General features: G+C 39.8%; 1 protein-coding gene across 1 annotated transcript in view; it reads right to left on the bottom strand.

Annotated features, from left to right (window-relative positions):
• Positions 1-776: 776 nt before the first annotated feature.
• The window catches only part of LOC115357954 (B-cell receptor CD22-like), a 28,554-nt gene continuing 10,379 nt past the window's right edge, over positions 777-18,951 (bottom strand). The window contains exons 5-10 of the mRNA XM_030049719.1: positions 6,944-7,213; positions 4,758-5,024; positions 3,310-3,400; positions 3,147-3,207; positions 1,288-1,454; positions 777-1,185 (exon numbers count right to left, since the gene is read on the bottom strand). Coding sequence (XP_029905579.1) covers positions 1,107-1,185; positions 1,288-1,454; positions 3,147-3,207; positions 3,310-3,400; positions 4,758-5,024; positions 6,944-7,213 — 935 coding nt within the window. The 3' untranslated portion in view covers positions 777-1,106. The remainder of the gene's footprint in view (positions 1,186-1,287; positions 1,455-3,146; positions 3,208-3,309; positions 3,401-4,757; positions 5,025-6,943; positions 7,214-18,951) is intronic.

Here is an 18,951-nt window from a genome sequence, read left to right on the forward strand (position 1 = left end):
CACCTTAATTGTTTTACCTTGCACCAAAACGTTGGGATCACTGTCAGTATTTGCCCTATTTGAGAAGTACATACACACAGTCTTGGATATGTTCAAGTATAGTTTTGACTTCTCAAGCCAGGTGTACACATTCATCATAGCATCTGTCAGTTCTTGAGCAGCGTGTTTTTTGTCTTTGGCATGGACATACAGAACAGCATCATCAGCATACATTTGACAGGTAACATTCAAAGGACAACAGCTTGGCAGATCATTTATAAATAAACTGAAAAGCAGTGGACCTAGGACCGATCCCTGTGGTACCCCAAGATTGTTGTTACGTGACGCTGACTTCATGTTCTGTATCCTGACACACTGTGTTCTTGAAGAGATGTATGATTCAATCCATTTCAATGTGTGTGAAGAGAAATTAAAATAAGACAGTTTGTTTAACAATATCTGGTGATTAATAGTGTCAAAAGCTTTTCTGAGGATTTTCTAATTTTCTGAGGTGCTGCTTTTTGAGAATTTTTTGACTGCTGTGAATCAGGGGTTACTTTTTCTGAGAAACCAGTTCTCATTGATTGAAATGTACTGCTGTCAACTTTCATGTGTGTTTGCTCCCTCTAGTGGTGCTTTAGAGACACAGCACTGATTTGATGTGATGAGTATGAATCCACTTGGAATGGAGTTGATGTCCACAACATATGAAACATGCACTGGAGATGTATTATATTAATATCCATCATCATTTATGTTACCATTCATCTGACAAAATTTTACATCAACAAGTCAACATATTTCATCACAAAGTATGCACAGTGAGGTGTTAACTACAGTCTACAACACATGAGCACTATGCAGATTTTTATTTCTTTGCTTCCAGTGAAGTAAGGTTTTGCAAAAGGCATATTCTTTATAGCTGACCTGTGTTGAATTATGAGCAAAACACACAAAGCTAAGTCCTTGAACATACAGATATTTACATATGTATACTGTTGTCATGATGTTGCTTTCTAAGCCAGGTCTATCCGAAAATATATGTTTAATAACAATGTGGACACAGGGTAAAATAAAAAAAGAAACAATAACATGTGTCTGTACTACACCAGAGAGCTGCGTTGTGTTCAGACTCTCATATTTTTGTGATATTGGACTTTGCTGTACAACTCAGATGGATCGTCCTCAGCTCCTTGGCTTGCGGTTCTGAAGGAGAAACAATGAATTAGTGTTTTCTTAAGATAATATATAATATTTAACAATAAAAAGTCACAAAATTATTAAGCTATAATGTAAAGACCTACTCACCCAGGTTCAGTTTCCTCTGTTTTAAAGTTGACAGTGGCATACTGGACTTCCCCTTCTTCCTGTCTCTGGGGCTGAGTATTAATGTTGGAGTAGAGAGGATCTGTATTGTTCCTGGTGAAGCGGATGGTGGCATAGTAAAGTTCATCCTGCTGCTCTGTTGGTTGCCTCTGTGTCAATGTGTACATACAGTTCATGAGTAAATTACAAAAAAATGTTTACTTTCATTTTATGTTTCACTGGCACCTCTATTATACACATGTTGGCTTTTTATCTTTTATGTTCAACAAAAATGGAGCAGCCTACACAGGCAAATGGAACAAGACAGAATGATTCCTTTTATTCAATTTAAACTTCTTCAAAGAATAGGCAGTTTGAATGCCAGTGTGTCCTGGAAAACTCACTTATTATGACCTGTTTTATTGGCTAGCCCTGAATAAATAAAGCAGATGCATGAATGAGTGAATACATGAATACATGAATGAATACATATGCAGAAAGGCTTTGTTTTGTTACATAAATGTGAACATTTTTTATTATTATTATTATTTTTTCTATGTAAGATTGCCAAAACTGCTGCCTGAATTTGATAATGACATATTTTTAAATCATAGATTATGTGCAAAATGCATGGGGAATGGGTTAAAAGGCGCTGTAGGCTCAGTGGAGACTGAGCTTCACCCTACAATAACTTTTTGTCATATAATCTCATGTCTGATGGGTGACTAATTTGTCAAGAGGAAAACAAGATTTAACTCCTTCATTACCTTTTACACAGGTTGCTGACCTTGTCAAGATCCACTGGGAATAAACAGAGCTTAAGACTGAGTTAAAGGGCTAGTAAAACATTCAAAATCCCTCCACACCACTCATGAGCAGTTTGTGCTTCGAGTAAATTTCTGACAGATCTATCCCATGTCCTGCACTCTTGAGTTTTTACCCTCAGGTAGATGGTACCACATTCTAAAATGCAAGCTTTATCGCTTTAAAAACTCATTTGTTCCCATTTCTGTTCGAATTTTAAACAAATAATAAGATAAGATATTCCTTTATTAGTCCCACGGTGGGGAAATTTCACAAATAAAATAATCACATATAAAAGAGTTAGAGCAGGGGTGGACAATCATGTGCCATAGTGAGCCGAGAGGCTGCAGGTTTTCATTCCAACCAAAAACTCCACCAGGTGATTTCAATAATTAATTAATTATTAATAAGTTATAGGGTTGGTGCAATAGTTGGGAGATGCAGGGGCAATTCAATTATTCCATGGTTTTCATGGTTTATTGACAGTATGAACGTCTCTACTGTTTTCAGTTTGGCATGTTTATATGGTGCTGTTTTGTTGTATGTTGTTTAACGGACTAGTGTAGCAGATTCTTGAGTCTAAGACAAATCTCTCCTATGGAGAAAAAAAAGTATATCTCATCATCCGTAAACTGAAGATCCGTTTTGTGAACTCTGACCAAAAATAGCTCTGATTGATCTTGTGTGGCTGTGTTTCTGGTCGATACCAGAGTGTGTCGAAAACTCATGTGGGAGAAGATCGCCTCTGTTGATGTTGGTGCAATTTTTACTGCTCACCAGTAGAGGTCAATAAAAGTCAAGGATAATTGTTTGCCCCTGTTCAAACTACGATTATGTGGACAGAATCGTCTGTATGCCTCAGTTTGGCTTGTGACCTCCCTCAGTTCGTTTGATTGAAGAAGGTAGAGGAGAGAGGCACATGAATTCCTTCTCATGAAGTTGACCCTCCAGCTTGTAACCCAGGAGTCTGAACTGGGAAGCTGAACTGTGTGAGGAAAATGTTTTTTTTTTTTTTTGTTTTTATTTTGCAATGGAATTGTTTAATACTTCTTCCTCACCTGTAACGTGCTGTCTGTTCTTTCTCCACGTTCATATTGACGTTTAAAGTTCCTCTTTATGCTGGTTAGGAGAATGAATGAACAACTGAATTACTGAAAAAATGCTGGAATGTTAGATGCTTCAGTCAACATAGGAATAGCATAGCTAAACAGAATTATTCACCTAATCCACAGAAAGTACACACAGAACAGGGCAATGATGACAACCAGGGGAACAGCGATGAATAATACAGCCACTGCTGCTGTCCTGTGACCTAGAATATTGTGATCAAAAGAGAATATTCACATTTATTAGAGGTGACAGAATTTCTAAATCTGTCAAAAAAAAAAAAAAAAAAATCCCTCAAGTCTGTTTCTTTAAGAAACTATCAGCAGCATGGAGTCCTTAGTAATATCTAGTGGCAACTACAACAACATCAGGAAACCACATCTCCTCCTCTTCCTCCACAAATCTCAGCCTCAGCACTCAGATCTGCCCTCTCTCATCCTCACACCCCTCTCATCTACAGCGGCTTGGAGAACATACAAAGTCACGCTTCACAACACTGACCAGATTTGTCGGCTTGCCAAGTGTAATTACAGCCAACATCATTCTGAAATGTTAACCCAAGAGGCAAAATATTCCTTACTGGTCAACCCTGATGTCTTAGTCTTAACTGTAGCTACTGCTGATTCATTTTCACCATCTTTTACCTTTAGCTACTTATAGGCACAGACTGTAACCAGCTGTGCTGTTCCGACTAAGCTTGGAGCTTCTCCCAAAACAGAGTACGGGCTGGATTCTGAAAGCCTGAATTCTCAGTAGCCATTGAGTTAACAGTGAAGTGACTATTGGGGATCTACTGTTCAAAGACTATATGATCATCTCTTGAGAAACTTTATGAATCAGTCTACCATGACATCATACTAAAGCTGGCCAACAACACTGGTTCTAACTTATTAGGGTCAAACTGAAGCACATTGTGTCAATCAGTCAATCCTAAACTTACATGAGGAGTGCAATCCCATATCAAACATAAGCTGAAGTGCCTTGATATCTGCACAAAGTATTGTCCTCAGTGATTGTGATTCTCTGTAAATGTATGCATTTTTTGTTTCCTGTCCGATTATCTTTTTTGTTATATGCAGTTAAAACGGAGCTGCTGTTGATACATGACAAATTTCAGCCCTAGCTGACAATAAACTGCAACTCAATCAATCAATCAATCAATCAATACATTATGGTATCAAACCCCTTGAATTTCTTTTTTTCTTTCAAAAATATTACTCTTTGGCTTATACAGATAACTTTTTTCAAACAAATCATATATATATATATATATATATATATATATATATATATATATATATTTTTTTTTTTTTTTTTTTTTTTTTTTTGTTTGTTTGTTTTGTTTTTTTACTTTTTTGTCATATGGCACAGAATTGCAGTTTTTACATACTGAAACTATTTAGATGAAGTATTTTATATACTTGTATACTGTATATAAAGTGTAACATTTTTGCAAACATTTGATCCACTGCCAAGGACCATCCACATGAATGATTTCTGTGCGTGTGTGTGTGTGTGTGTGTGTGTGTGTGTGTGTGTGTAGGTGAATGAGGATAATTTACCTGGCACAACGGTCACCTTTAAGGTGCTGCTCGAGTTATGGTGTCCTCTCTTATTCTGGGCTTCACAGTAATATTCTCCACTGTGTTCAGATGTTATGTTTGTGATGGTGAAGGTCTGTCCCAAAGCTTTTGGGGAGGTTCCATTCTTCTTGTACCAGGTATAATTAGCTGCTGGGTTAGCATCACTGCTGCAGGTCAGAGTCACTGAACTGCCCTCTACTATTTCACCAGAGGGACTCATCGACACTGAGGGAACCTTTGGAGCATCTGGAGGACAATATTTATAGAGACAAAATTCATTATAGTTTTAGATTTTAGCTTAACATCAAAGTGCTGTGGTAGCACTGTGATTTCCTGAGCTAAATATTTAATCAATGCAGTAATTTTTCCACGAGACTTAGACATTCAGCAAGTTGCTTCCCAGTTTGTGGGTGTGCACCTCAGCCTCCAGTTTGATGAGGTTTGTTTGATTTTTCCCACATTATCTTGTGTACAAATGCAAAGTGTGAGACAGAGTAGCTACTTTTTTGGTCTCTGCCAATTTCCTTGTTTGACAACCACTGGCATCAGACCCCAAGACTATTTGGTCGTAGAACATCATCATGTTGGCACTGACATTGGGAAACTGGCTTTTAAATTTTATGCTCCATAGCTGATCCCTTTTAATTAATTTAAATCTCTTCTGACTGACAGCAGTGTGAATACATGTTTTCTTTGGACTGATGGTCCTCGTGTTGATGTCTCAAGTCTGTTTGCTGCATTATCTTTTGATGTATACTGTAACTTTTGTGTGTGTTTATTGCTTTTATTTGTGCTGTATTCAGGGCATCCTTGTAAAAGAGAGCTTGCCCTCAGTGCAAATATAGGCTTTAATAAAGAGCAGTGTATGAAAAGGTGGATTTTTCCCTGGAAGGATGAGAATGGTTTTGCGGTTTTAGATCCTCAGGAAGGATATAATGCTTTCTACTTACATTGAACATCAATGTATAAAGGAGAGGTTGGCTGTCCATGATGATTCTTAGACTGACAGTGGTATGTCCCCCTGTCCTCAGAGCTGATGGAGGTGAAATTATAAATTCCCTCTGGTCCTTGAGACAGTACTCGGTTCTTCCTGTACCAGGTATAAGTAGCTGCTGGGTTAGCATCACTGCTGCAGGTCAGAGTCACTGAACTGCCCTCCATTATTTCACTAGAGGGACTCACCGACACTGAAGGCATCTTGGGACCATCTGGAAAATAAGTTTAATGTGAGAATGTGTTTTTGCAGTGGTATATACTGGATGTAAATAATCAGGTTTGATGTTTCTAATTTCCAGTACAGCTGGGGAAACCTTGGTAATAAAATACAATCAGTCAGACTCTCCTGTCCTTCAGTTACTACTGTCCTTAAGCTATGCTCTTTATCTGCAGGTGCTGTTGTCTGTAAATATAAAACAAAACACAGCTGAAAAAAAAAATTACACCCTAATAAACCTTTTCCTGGCTACTAAAAACTAACGATGACAGATTTAGGATATTTGTTCCCACATGATATCGAGAACCAGTTACATTACACTCACATTTGACATCAATAGAGGTGGAGTCAGATGTCTTCTCTCCCAGCTCATTCTGCGCTGTGCAGTAAAACTCTCCAGAGTCAGAGGACTGGATGGAAACAAAGTCCAGCTGTGGTCCTGTCCTGAAAGCTTCCTGGTCTGGTTTTCCATTCTTCTTGTACCAGGTATAATTAGCTGCTGGGTTAGCATCACTGCTGCAGGTCAGAGTCACTGAACTGCCCTCCACTATTTCACCAGAGAGCGTCACCGACACTGAGGGAACCTTTGGAGCATCTGGAGGATATGATGTTAACATACATTGACTTTAAGATTATCATATATTTTATTAGAGAGTGATTCATTCATTTGAGGGACCAGGAAGTAGCATGAATGCAAACAGGCAGCACTATAACAATGCACTTATTCTACCTTGTGTGATGACATTATGTGCTGTTAAAAATATTGTAAAAAGCTCAGCACACACGACAACAGCTGGCATTTTCTATAATCCTAGACTCACTGAGATGTGACTTCCTCTCTATCATTAGTAATGTTTAGTTATATACTACATGTACTCATATTATGAGAATTAAAAGCCACAGAAGACTAAAAATTATATATTTTATGATGAATGAGTTGGATTTCACTCACATTTAACATCAATAGAGATATAGTCAGATCTTTTTCCTCCCAGCTCATTCTGCGCTGTGCAGTAAAACTCTCCAGAGTCAGAGGACTGGATGGAAACAAAGTCCAGCTGTGGTCCTGTCCTGAAAGGTTTCTGGCTTGGATTTCGTTTCTTCTTGTACCAGGTATAAGTAGCTGCTGGGTTAGCATCACTGCTGCAGGTCAGATTCACTGAACTGCCCTCCACTATTTCACCAGAGGGCCACACCGACACTGAGGAAACATTCGGAGCATCTGGAGGACATGATGTCAACATATATGACAATTAAATGTGTATTGTCATGGAACAAAGTCAAATAGTTAACACTTCCTAGCTGTGGGACGTCAGAATCCTAAAGGTTAGAGAACCAGGTCTGTGAATGAAGTTGACAGACATGTTGATGTTGAATAACTACCTTTGTGTTAAAGGCAATTATTTTAGTGGACAAACTTTGTGTGTGCATGTGTGTACATATGTGTGTGCATGTGAGTGTGTGTGTTTTGGGGTTTGGTGCTTTAAAATACGCACTTCTATGTTACCATGATAGTGACATGCTGTGGAATAAACTCACACATTGGAGGAGAGCAGAAACTCTCATATCCTTTTACAGCACAGGAATAGCTGTTACCAGGATAAATCTTGGCTTCGTAATAAGCAACAGTTCCTTCTGTAATTTTCTCTCCATTCTTGTACCAGACGTAGGAAACAGGACCAGCTAGAGGACAGCTGCTGACACACTTCAGCTCTTTCTGGTTTTGGTAGACTGATGATCTGATCACCTGCACCTGGAGATCTGGATCTGTGAACACAGAGCAGAACTTTCATTGGTTACTACTTTAAATACTCAAACACACACACACACACACACACACACACACACACACACCCATACACACACTTTTCCTTGATTTTTAACATCATTTGGAACAACATAAATAAATTAACAATCTGATGAAAATGTTACCTGTGACTTTTAAAGTGACTCCACTAGAATCCCGTTCTTGTTGGTTTGTTGTGAACTCACACACATAGTCAGCTGAGTCACTCTCTCTCAGGTCTTTGATTGTCAGTGTTTTGTAAGGCCGATCATCATGAATCTCCACACGACTACTGTTTGTCGTTTGAATCAACCATGATACTTTTCTAATATTATCCGGATGCTGATCTTTGTAGTTGCAGTCTATGTCCACTGTTGATCCTCTGAAGGCACAGATCTCAGTAGGAGTGTAAGTAAATCCCGAGACATACTGGCCCTGTCCCACTGCAACATAGAGAACATCAAAAACCACAATCATGAACTACTATTTTCCCCAAAACCACTTTGGTGCTCATTTCATCTAAGCGTCAATGCAAGTCAGTGAGACAAAGAGGATCTTAATGCCAAGACGGTTTTCAGAAAAGGGAACCTGGACAAACCTCAAACTCTTCAGAACAACAAGTGCTGATCAACTGCAGCTGCTGTGTAAGCTCCTCATTATACACCTAAGTAATCAATAGACAGTTCCTATCAGTTGACTATCACATATTATCTTTCCAAGGATGAAGGAATATTTGAGCTTTGCTTCAAATATATAGTTAGGACCATAGGTATTTGGACAGTGACACATTTATATTTTTGCCCTTGTACATGGAAAAGACACCTGAAGTCCCATATTTATTGCCAGAGGCTACTGTATACATGTGGGTAAATATTGAGCTTAGGAACTATTTTATGTAATTTGCATATAAAAGAGCTAGTCTAATATTTTAGCACAGAATCAGTGGATGTGTTTCAGTTTTTTTTTGCATTTGCCAAAAAGTGATATATAAGGTTTAGAAGTGAAATGCGTCATTTGTTATCACGAGGTGCTGTGGCTTCGGCCTTTTTATCGTAGAGCTGAAGCATCTCTGTGAGCTCGAATTAAACTCACTCACTCACAGGATCGTGCTTAGCTGTGGGCAAGTGTGATTTGGATGTGATGGCTTCATGCTTCTTATGTAGCGGTGAGGACAGAGCAAACCATTTAAAGGGAGTGTGGACAGAACTATACGTTACTGGCTGTTAAAATTGTGTATCTGTAGCTGTGAAAACAAACCATAAATTAAACATTATTTGCTCTTCATCAAAGCCAAACTTAACTATCGTCATCAATGCCGATACAGAGAAGTAGAGCAAAGGAGTTTGTTTTCAAAACCAGAAATCATAAAACGACTGCAGACAGTTTGTGGTATTTCCAAAAAGTATGCAGTATTTATCTATATATCTTTGACAAAAAAAAAAAAAAATAATAATAATAATAGCACTGCTGGATTCTTTATAGTTTAGAGCTCTTGAATGATGGTAGAAATGTTAGCTGGCCCCTAATAGACATGTAGCAAACAGGGAATTAACCCTATATACAATGATTGAAACCTTCAGACGAATAATTGTGAGTTCATACAATTATAATTATAGGGATGTCTCCGATCCGATACTATGATCGGAAATCGGGCCCGATCACGTAATTTTCAAAGGATCAGAATCAGGTGGAAAAGATCTGGATCACTGATGTAGGCCTATTAATGTAATGTTGCGTAATGTCACGTCTATGTTGTAAACACTACACATGTGCGGAGAGTGGGCACATAGAAATATACAGACTAGAGCTAGTCATGTCAGCCCTATGCCACATATTCAATGTCACAGAGTAGGCAACGAAGCTTCTAGCACTGTGTATCTCTATGAGTGGGTGTGCCTTCATGCGTCAGTGGCGGTGAGCTGAGCCGTGAGCTGGTCACAGGTATTAGGCTAAGAAAGCGGTTTTGAAAAACTGACAAGACAAGCGTCTCAAATGTCTGCCGTTTGGAAATATTTTAAAGTGGAAAGCGAAAGCAGTGCTACAGCAACATGCGATGTCTGCAAGATGGAGATTTCGCACGGTGATACTCAAAAAAAGATACTCAAAATCAAAGGACTCGGACTCGGACTCGGACTCGGACTCAGGGGCAAAAAAGTGTGATCGGGACATCCCTAATTATAACTGTACATTCATTTGAAGACACACTGGATATGCTGTCATTAATTTACATAGTGCTTGATACAAACTATACAGCATATAGTGTATGTTTATTATATGACAGATAAAGACAACTGTGCGAGTGCGGCACTAAGACCGACCACTCAGACACCCCCAGTTCTAAAGAAATAGAGGAGGGTTGGTGTTGTAAGGTTGTAAAGGAATACATCCCATAATAACTCTACTTTAATTCTATTTATCTTATGCAGCCTAACTCACAGTCACTGTGGCTACAACCCATGCACTGCTCATTAATGTTTATTACTTGTTATTAGGACTCGTCCAGTAGAACACTATGTTGTTATCACGCCTTTAATTTCCGTAGTGTGACAAAACTGCACTTCAAGCGCATAAAAAAGTGCAAACAAAGCAAGCTAGTACTGTCATAGGACCCCCACCCCCACACAAGTCTTTGCTGAAGTCTGCTTGCCTCCTTATGTGTTTTATTATATTTGTTATTTTAATAATCAGGCCACCTGGTCGGCACACCCGATTGGCCAGGAAGGGTCCTACTCTCTCTGTGGTCCTTCTTCAAATTTCTTCCCCTTGTCTCTATTATATGTTGTTTTTTGGGGAGTTTTTTTTTTTTGCCTGTAAAGCCCACTGAGACTGTAAAGAGTGATTTGGGGCTGTACTTAACTTTGAACTTCAATGTTCAACTTACCAGCCCAGGGAAGGATATGGGGGCAACTAACGCAGATATTCATCCACCATGTGGGCTCGTATCACACCCAGGTAACTATAAAACCAACACTCCACCCAAGTTCAGCTAAGCTTATACTCATCTCAAACTTAATGTAATCTAACTGTACTTTGCATAACTATTCAAGCAAAATGACTAAAATGTAAATGTTACCTGTCACAGACAGAAGGAAGACAAGAAATCCACTTGTTGCTGCAGTAAAAATCATAGCTGGTCCTCTCCTGTCTCTGTGGCGGCTTCAGACATGTTACATATCAGCAGACAGATAATAAGATGAAAAAAAAAGATCAATTTATTAGTTAGTCACATCAAAAAACAGGTCTGCATTACCATCGTCAGAGAACAACGATGATGCACAATAATATGTTTGGCTCTCTAACTTTTCAAATGGTGGTTCAATTTCTAAGATACGCCACAAGAGAAAACATCAAAAATTATTTCTGGTAACAACTTACTGTGAAGAAGGATTTTGTCTTCTGTTGTCGACACACTTGGTTGTTCAAGAGTGACTTCCTTCCTCTGCTATATCATTTGTATGCATGAATGAGAGACAGAACGTCAGGAAATCACCTGGTTCGACGCAGAAATGACTGCTTTTGTCATCAAATTATGATTTACTTCTTAATATAAGTCTAGCTTGTATAGAAAATAGTGAGAGAGACTTGCTCTGCAGAGTGCCAATACCTCTGATCTTCCCTGATCTATAACATATCCTCTGGAAAACATGTATTTTTTAGCGCTTGGTTTTTATATTATTGGTGGAACAATTCAGCTTCTAAAACACTGATCTCAAGCAAGCTGGTTCAGCTTTTGCAACACAAATCTCAGCTCCACTGGAAGGTCCACTGGAAAACTGGCTGTGTGCAAATAATGTCTGCATATATAACAAAAGGAGACACAGAAAATTCTGGTGTGGTCTGGGTGTAGGACTGAGATTTGTTTTTTGCAAATTTAACTGGGGCACAGGAAACTGTCATGTGGCTCAAGCGGCCTCAGCACTACTTGGCCTCTTTTCCAACATGCTTCATGCTGTAAAACTCACTAATGCTAACTGGCCACAAGGTTAACTTGGTGAAGTGACTAATGTCGATGTTACCTTGGAAGCACTAAGCAGTAATTGCTTGATTTGTTAACTAAAGCGGAAATCAGAAGTTTTAACAGCAAGACAGTGATGATAACCATTAAGTGACTTTTGGCCTTAAGTTTTCCTTCATGTGTCCCTTAAGTGTGCTGCAGAAAATCACTTGACCAATCAATCAATCAAACTTTATTTATATAGCGTCAAATCACAACAGAACTTACCTCATGACGCTTTACAGGTAGAGCAGGTAAAGACCACGCTCTACAAATTATAGTAGGAAAAAAAAAACAAGAAACCCAACAGATTCCCTCCTGAGCATGCTCTTGGCGATAGTGGCAAGGTAAAACTCCCCTTTAACGGGAAGAACTCTCAGGTAGAACCAGACTCAGGGCGGGCAGTCATCTACCTCTACCGGTTGGGTGGGAGGGGAGAGAGAGAGAGACAAGGAGACAGAGACAGGGGGATAGGGACAAACTGGGACAGCAGACAACAACAGAAACAGCAGGGCATCCTGAACAGGTAGTCTAGATGGAAGTGACGCGCAGCATCCAGCCTTCTCGTCTGCAGCTGGATGACCTTCCAGGATGAGCAGGACAGTATAACCTAGACAAGACACAAAAGGCACAACGAAAGCAAAGGGGCAGAGGACTCTGGAACAATAGCATGCACTGAGTAAAAAGGAGGGGGGGTATAGAGGAGGACAGGAAGAAGAAGAAAGGAAGAGGGAAGAGGAAGATTAGAAAAGAGGAAGTGCTCAGAGCATGATATGGAGTCCCCCGACAGTCTAAGCCTATAGCAGCATAACTAAGGGCTGGTCCGGAGCAACCTGGGCTGGCCCTAACTATAAGCTTTGTCAAAAAGGAAAGTTTTAAGTCTACTCTTAAACATAGAGAGTGAATCTGCCCTCCGAACTGAGATAGGAAGTTTGTTCCACAAACATGGAGCCTGGAATTGGAAGGATCTTCCTCCCAATCTAGTCACTTGAGGTAAAATCTTAACAGAAAAGTGAAAAAAAGAAATTAAGTTTCAACGATTTAAGGGAAAATCTCAATTGAAAAAAACTTCAATGCAGGATGAGTGGGATTTGTCAGCTGCAACATTAAAAGTTGGCCCCACCTCCCACCGGCAGAGAGTTTTTGTTTCCTAGGATGGTGACGGAATGAAAGGTCCACCCAAAATGTTACATCGCCATCCTAGGAAAAGAATTTGGCCCACCGACACCTACCTGTCCAACAGCAAACAGGCCAACGGTGCGTCACTCTTCATCCTTCATCCATTATAGAACTAGGCTAGGCTTCATACAGAACTAGGCTAATGACTCCCATAGACTTCAAGTCTTTATGCTAAGCTAACACAAAATGCTACCCACAGGACCCAAACCAGAGGGGGAATGGTATGAAAATGGTATCAAACATCTTGTCCCAGTCTGCGTAAGAGATACTCCTTTACCTGTTTTCAGCAAGATTGCCACAAAACACTTACTCACTGTTTGCTGCTGTGGACATTATAAGTAGCTTCTGAACTTCTATCCATCAGGGACTGCACTGAATTTGATTCCTTCTTCGATGACAAAATTCAGAAACTTAGACAGGCAGGATTTGGAAAAACTTTCGTGCTTTTATCTTCAGTCAACTCGACTACAATAACGGTGTCTTTAAAAGTCTCTAAAAAATCTGTAAGACAGCTGCACCTTCTGCTGTAAACCATCCAGACCTGTCAGATGGTCTGGGGCAGGTCTGCTGTCTGTCCCCAAAAGCCAAAACACGGAGAGGCAGCTTTTTAGTTTTAATGCACCACAAGCTGCCAGAAAACTGCAGGTCGGCTGCAACTCAAAGTTCCTTTAAGTCAAGACTTTTCTGTTTTCCACTGCCTTTCATTAAACTGTTCTGTTTTGGCTTTTTTAAAATGTCTATTTAAGTGTCGTTCCCTTGTCTTATCTTGCTTTTATGTTTGATGTAAAGGCACACTGAATTCCACTGTAGTTGATATGTGCTGTAAAAACTGCCAAGTAAACAAGTGGATGTGATCTAAGTACATAATCAATTTTATCTTAATTTATCAGCGACAAAATGATCAGCTCTCAGTGAACACTACAGAAACAGACTGTCATTGTCACTGAATTATTGTTCTCAGTGCTTACAACAGATACATATGTGGTTAGCTTCTGTGATGCCACAACTTCCTATTTTTGTCTTCTGGAGGCGTTGCAGACCAAACTCAGTGGAGCATCTGTGACAGAAACTCCCACGTGACAACGCCAGTGGTAAACTCACTCGCATTATTATTTTAAAAATCTATTTATATTCCATTTTTGATGGAGTGGTGTTTGTCTTTCCATTTGACACCAACCACAGAGACACTGTCATGGCCAAATGCACCAGGTGCAGCAAGAGGCTCATCCTCAAGCTATTCTATGGGTGATGACACTGGATCACATTTCCTCTTGTCTGACCTGCTCTAGAGTTTGATTCACATATTTGGATGCCACCATGTATATCCAACAGATTTTACAATGTTAAAATGCACTGAAGCAATTCTTACATTATGCCATTTCCCACATAGTTAACACTCATTCATGTCCATTTAGGCAATTTTTGGACTGAATTAGTTAGCTTTTCTTCAAAAAAGAAAAGAAAGTGACCTGAAAAATTGCCAAAAAAAAAGGCTCTTGGGTTTCAATGGGTTAACCCTCCTATTATGTTTGGGGTCAATTTGACCCCAGCCAATGTTTGACGTCTCTAAATGAATGATTAACATAATTTTTTTTGCTTCATATTTAATGAGTGTTCCTAATGTAATGGGCACTACCTGGTAAAGATGAAATTGACATGATGATATGTTTTCAATGTCCTGTTCACACTTTGTAACGCATTGGTTATAAATAACAAAAATCTGTACTTAGAAATAATATAAAGCCACTAAAACACCAAAAATCAATATTTCTTTCCAATTTCAGATCAATCAGTGAGATTTTATGGTGATTTGCATATTTTTCCATTGTCGCATAATAGGAATTCTGGGTGTATAAATGGGGGTGGTGGGGAGTTATGTTTTATTCAAAGGGCTATTTAGGTCATCAACAAAGAAACATAAAGTACCTGACACATAAACTGTGATAACAATTTTAGTTATAATAATTTTGTGGAAGTTTAAACTGCAGGGGTCAAATTGACCCCAAACATTAAAGATGTTCAAAAATGTGAACATAACAGGAGGGTTAAACAAGATGGTGTGGTCTTTTGCACATACTAGAGCAAAAGCACACCAAAAGGGCTCAAAAGAGAATGCTACAAAGTCTTTTGGGCTTGTGTCAGACAGGCTGTTCATCTTTTAGACCTACGCTGATCTATTCTTGGTGAAATGCAAATGTGTGAGGGCCCCCAGATGTCTAGGGATGGGACTGATTCAAACAGAATACTATATGGCGAGATATGGCAAGATATGAAACTTAAAGCTGCACGGGGTAAGTGTGAAAGAGAACAGGAAGACACACTGAGCCCCCCGCTCGCTCTCGACTCTAACCACCGAGGCAGTAGCATTCTGCAAACCGCTTGTTGAGAAGTCAGATCAAACCCTCCTCCTTCACACTTCACCTAAACCGATCACATGCCCAACCTGCAAAATTCACTTTGAGAACAAACAGCAGAGCAATGGATTCTGGTGTAAACTGATATACTTTACTCAGGCAACATTACTTTTTCCTGAAGTCAAACAAAATGTCAAATTTTTTCTGATTTCTGAGGATTTCAGATCTCTGAGTACTGAAGTTCATGCCATTTAATATCTCTAGAATGTAGTCTCTTTTTTTTGCAGATGGTGCTTCTGCATTTCATTTTTGATATGTCAACACAACTCTGCATTTTGAGATATTTCAGCGGACAAAGTGGTTAACCCAAGAATCCACAAAGCAGGACTTTAGGATTCCCTACTATGAAATAGGTTCCCTTAAAAATCAGAAACAAAAAAAAACTACAACTAGAGGTAAGCGATTTTGGACTATTAAAAGAGTTCATGCAATCTTTATGAAGAAATTCTGAAGAAGTTGCTTTGTGGGCCCCTAGGGATTCCTTGATGTGTCACAGTCCTTGCGGGTGCTTGTCTTTGAGTGGAGTTTACCTGATGCACGCTGCCATAAATATTGTAAACTGCAAATGATGATAGTTTGGACCAAGCAGTGGATGCAGCTGTAATCAAGCATGGCTTTCTTCTGTGGCAACGCTCCTGTTCATGTGTTTGAACACCTATTCAGCAAGGGCAAAGATAACCTTACTGTCTGCAGAGTGATAATAAGAAAACAGGAAACCAGAACCTGTACTCGGTTGTGTGCACACACACACACACACACAAACACACACCCACACACACACCATATCAACCACAAGGAGAAGCCATGCCTCTCGCCTCACACATGAACTTGAGTCTCACATTCACTGTTTTGTCTTCAACGAGGATTTTGCGAGGCATGACAGAAGAGCAGCGGTAAACTGGTGTTCCACTTTAGAGAAATATAACCCAGTGCAACTGAGACACACACTGACATAATCTGTGTGTGTGTAATCTTTCTGTCATAATCTGTTTCTGTGTCTGTTGAACAGCTGTAACTTTTTTTTTCACAATTCGATCTGTCTCCCTGAATTTCTGCTGTTTTTACTAGAACAACCAGCTGTTTGTTCTGTAATGGTCCAATTTCAAATATGTTTGTCCCTATCAGTCATTTGAACCTCAAAAGTTGGAAAAAAAAAATAGGGCGCATTTTCTTAGGATCTTCTTAGGAACACACACAACCTGGGAAGATATTGGTGAATGAGGCCCAGAGTCCTCAGTCAAATCATCAGAGAGTTTAGGCTGAGCCGCTGATCGACCAGACTGCCTGTCCTGACGGCTGAGCCTGCCAGGCACTCACCTGCAGCCTCTCCAAGGCTCCAGCTGCCACGGCTGCACTGCTGAAGCTGACCAAGGCCCAGACGTTCTCATGAGGAACTCTGCTGCCCCCTATCTGCAGATATCTCTAACCACGGAAACACACGGCCTCTCACTTAGAGCAAAGAGACGAGGAGCTGCAGCTGAGATGCTGCTGGTTCTGACTGAAACAAGAACATTAACAATGCATATGATGTTATTTTAATAGTGATGAAACCCTGCGTATTTTATTAAAGAAGAGCTTTGTTGCACTGACAGAGATGAGTCAAAGGCTTAACCTCTGCTGACCACACCCAGAAGTGACGTACCACCGTGATGTGTGCACAACTACTGCAGCAAGGTAGAAATTTCAGCTACCAAAGATGTAAGGAAATCCAGATTTTGCATTTTGAGTTTGCTGTCCCTTTAATTTGTGTGCTGCTGTAGTGAAGCCACTACTACTACTACTACTACTACTAGGCCTACTACTCCTAGTAATACTGCTGTTGCTACAGGCACTAGTCCTGTTAGGACCACTGCACTACACACACACACACACACACACACACACACACACACACAGACACACTCCATACATTCCATTTTCTTATTAAAGAAAGAATAAACTTGCAGTACTTACAAAATATTCAGCAGTATGACGTACCCAGAGGTCGCGTTAACTGAATATTTTCCGTCATTGACGGGTTTTTTTAAACGGTGACGGAAAAATCTGAAGGCCATCTGTCATTTTGACAGATTGCAATTCACACCCCTGACCACTTGGTGGCAATGACAGGGCTGATAGCAGTCCGGTGCCGTGCCAGATCTCCGGCGTACTGGTGTGAGTGCTGAAAAAAAAAGAGGGTTCGGCCAGCTTTATCTAACAGACATTTCTCTGGATCCAATAGAAGCACAGCTTTCGTTCTCAGCCACACTAACAATAGGCCTACTAGCCAATCAGAAGTAGGGCTGGGGCGGGACTTGGGTGTTGACAATCAGGCACTCCATGTGGCGTCGAAAGTGAGCCTCGTTAGCCTTCAGTGACGCACATAGACATATACCGGTATGTCTATGTGACGCACTGCAACCCACAGGATGGACCGCAGGTTCATGAAGCCCGGGGAAGACAGCAAAGACGTCTCTTACACCGATGATGTCGGCGCCGACAGGATTCAGCATGCATACTTTACATATCGATATCTCCTAGACCGTTTATGACATACAGAAACTTAAAAAAAAAAAAAAAAAAAATGTCGGGAACTGGAGAAACGGAGCTTTGCGCCTATATACAGTGCCATTACGGTAACTCCGTAGGACTACTGACACTTTGACCGTCCAGTCACAGAAGAGTCCCCGGTGTGTCACTTGTTTGTGTATTTGTAATAAGAGCTTCTCATACCGTAACTCCTGAACCAATGGTGCGATCAAAGAAAAATCCGACAGTTTCTGAGAGCAGAGAACCGGAGCTTTCCAATGGTGTGCAAAAGCACTCAGTCATTGCACAATTCTGACAATTCTACAACCATAAAAAGCAAAATAAATCAAGGCGGTTTTAGTTCAATTGCAGGCTTAATAAGAATAAATGGCGATGAGCTTGGATAGAGCAGAATGGGCAATGTAGCAATAGATAGTTACAAGATAGTTAATATTTCAAATAATGTATATATGTTATATGATGAAATTTGCCGCATACAAAATGTCACGGCAGTTGAGTGTCAGAAGTTTCTTTAAATGGATACGGTTTGGATTTTCTGTTCAGCTAACTTTGGACTGAATATTAATTAAAAATGAATGAAAAAGAAATGCTATTGAATATGTCCTTCTTATCATTTAAAAAATTAAAGTGACTGGTAAAAATAGATTATGATAGGATTTTTATGACCCTGTCAGTCAAAATGACAGACAACAAAAAAGTCGGAGGTTTCCAGTGAACGCTGTAAAGACACAACTAAATGTGCAGAACAAACAGCCAAAGTCTCATTTGCTGTTCAGAAATCCACTCGTCCCTGTTTATTTTAGCTGCAGTCAGCTGTTTTTAGTTTCCTGTCGACCTGTAAGTGACAAACTGTCTTCAGCTATTAACTCTTCATTCTTCTTCATTCAAGAAAGAAGACCATGGCAGCTCTTTGGTGGAAGGAAAACAACTTTGGGGCTGAGGTGAGGTGTTGTACTTTGTACAACAGAGATAGTCTAAGGTGAAAATTATTATTATTATATTGATTTTAGTATAAATGACCATATACACTACTCACAAAAAATTAGGGATATTCGGCT

The sequence above is a fragment of the Myripristis murdjan genome, chromosome 1, assembly GCF_902150065.1.
Source record: "Myripristis murdjan chromosome 1, fMyrMur1.1, whole genome shotgun sequence".
Lineage (NCBI taxonomy): Eukaryota > Metazoa > Chordata > Actinopteri > Holocentriformes > Holocentridae > Myripristis > Myripristis murdjan.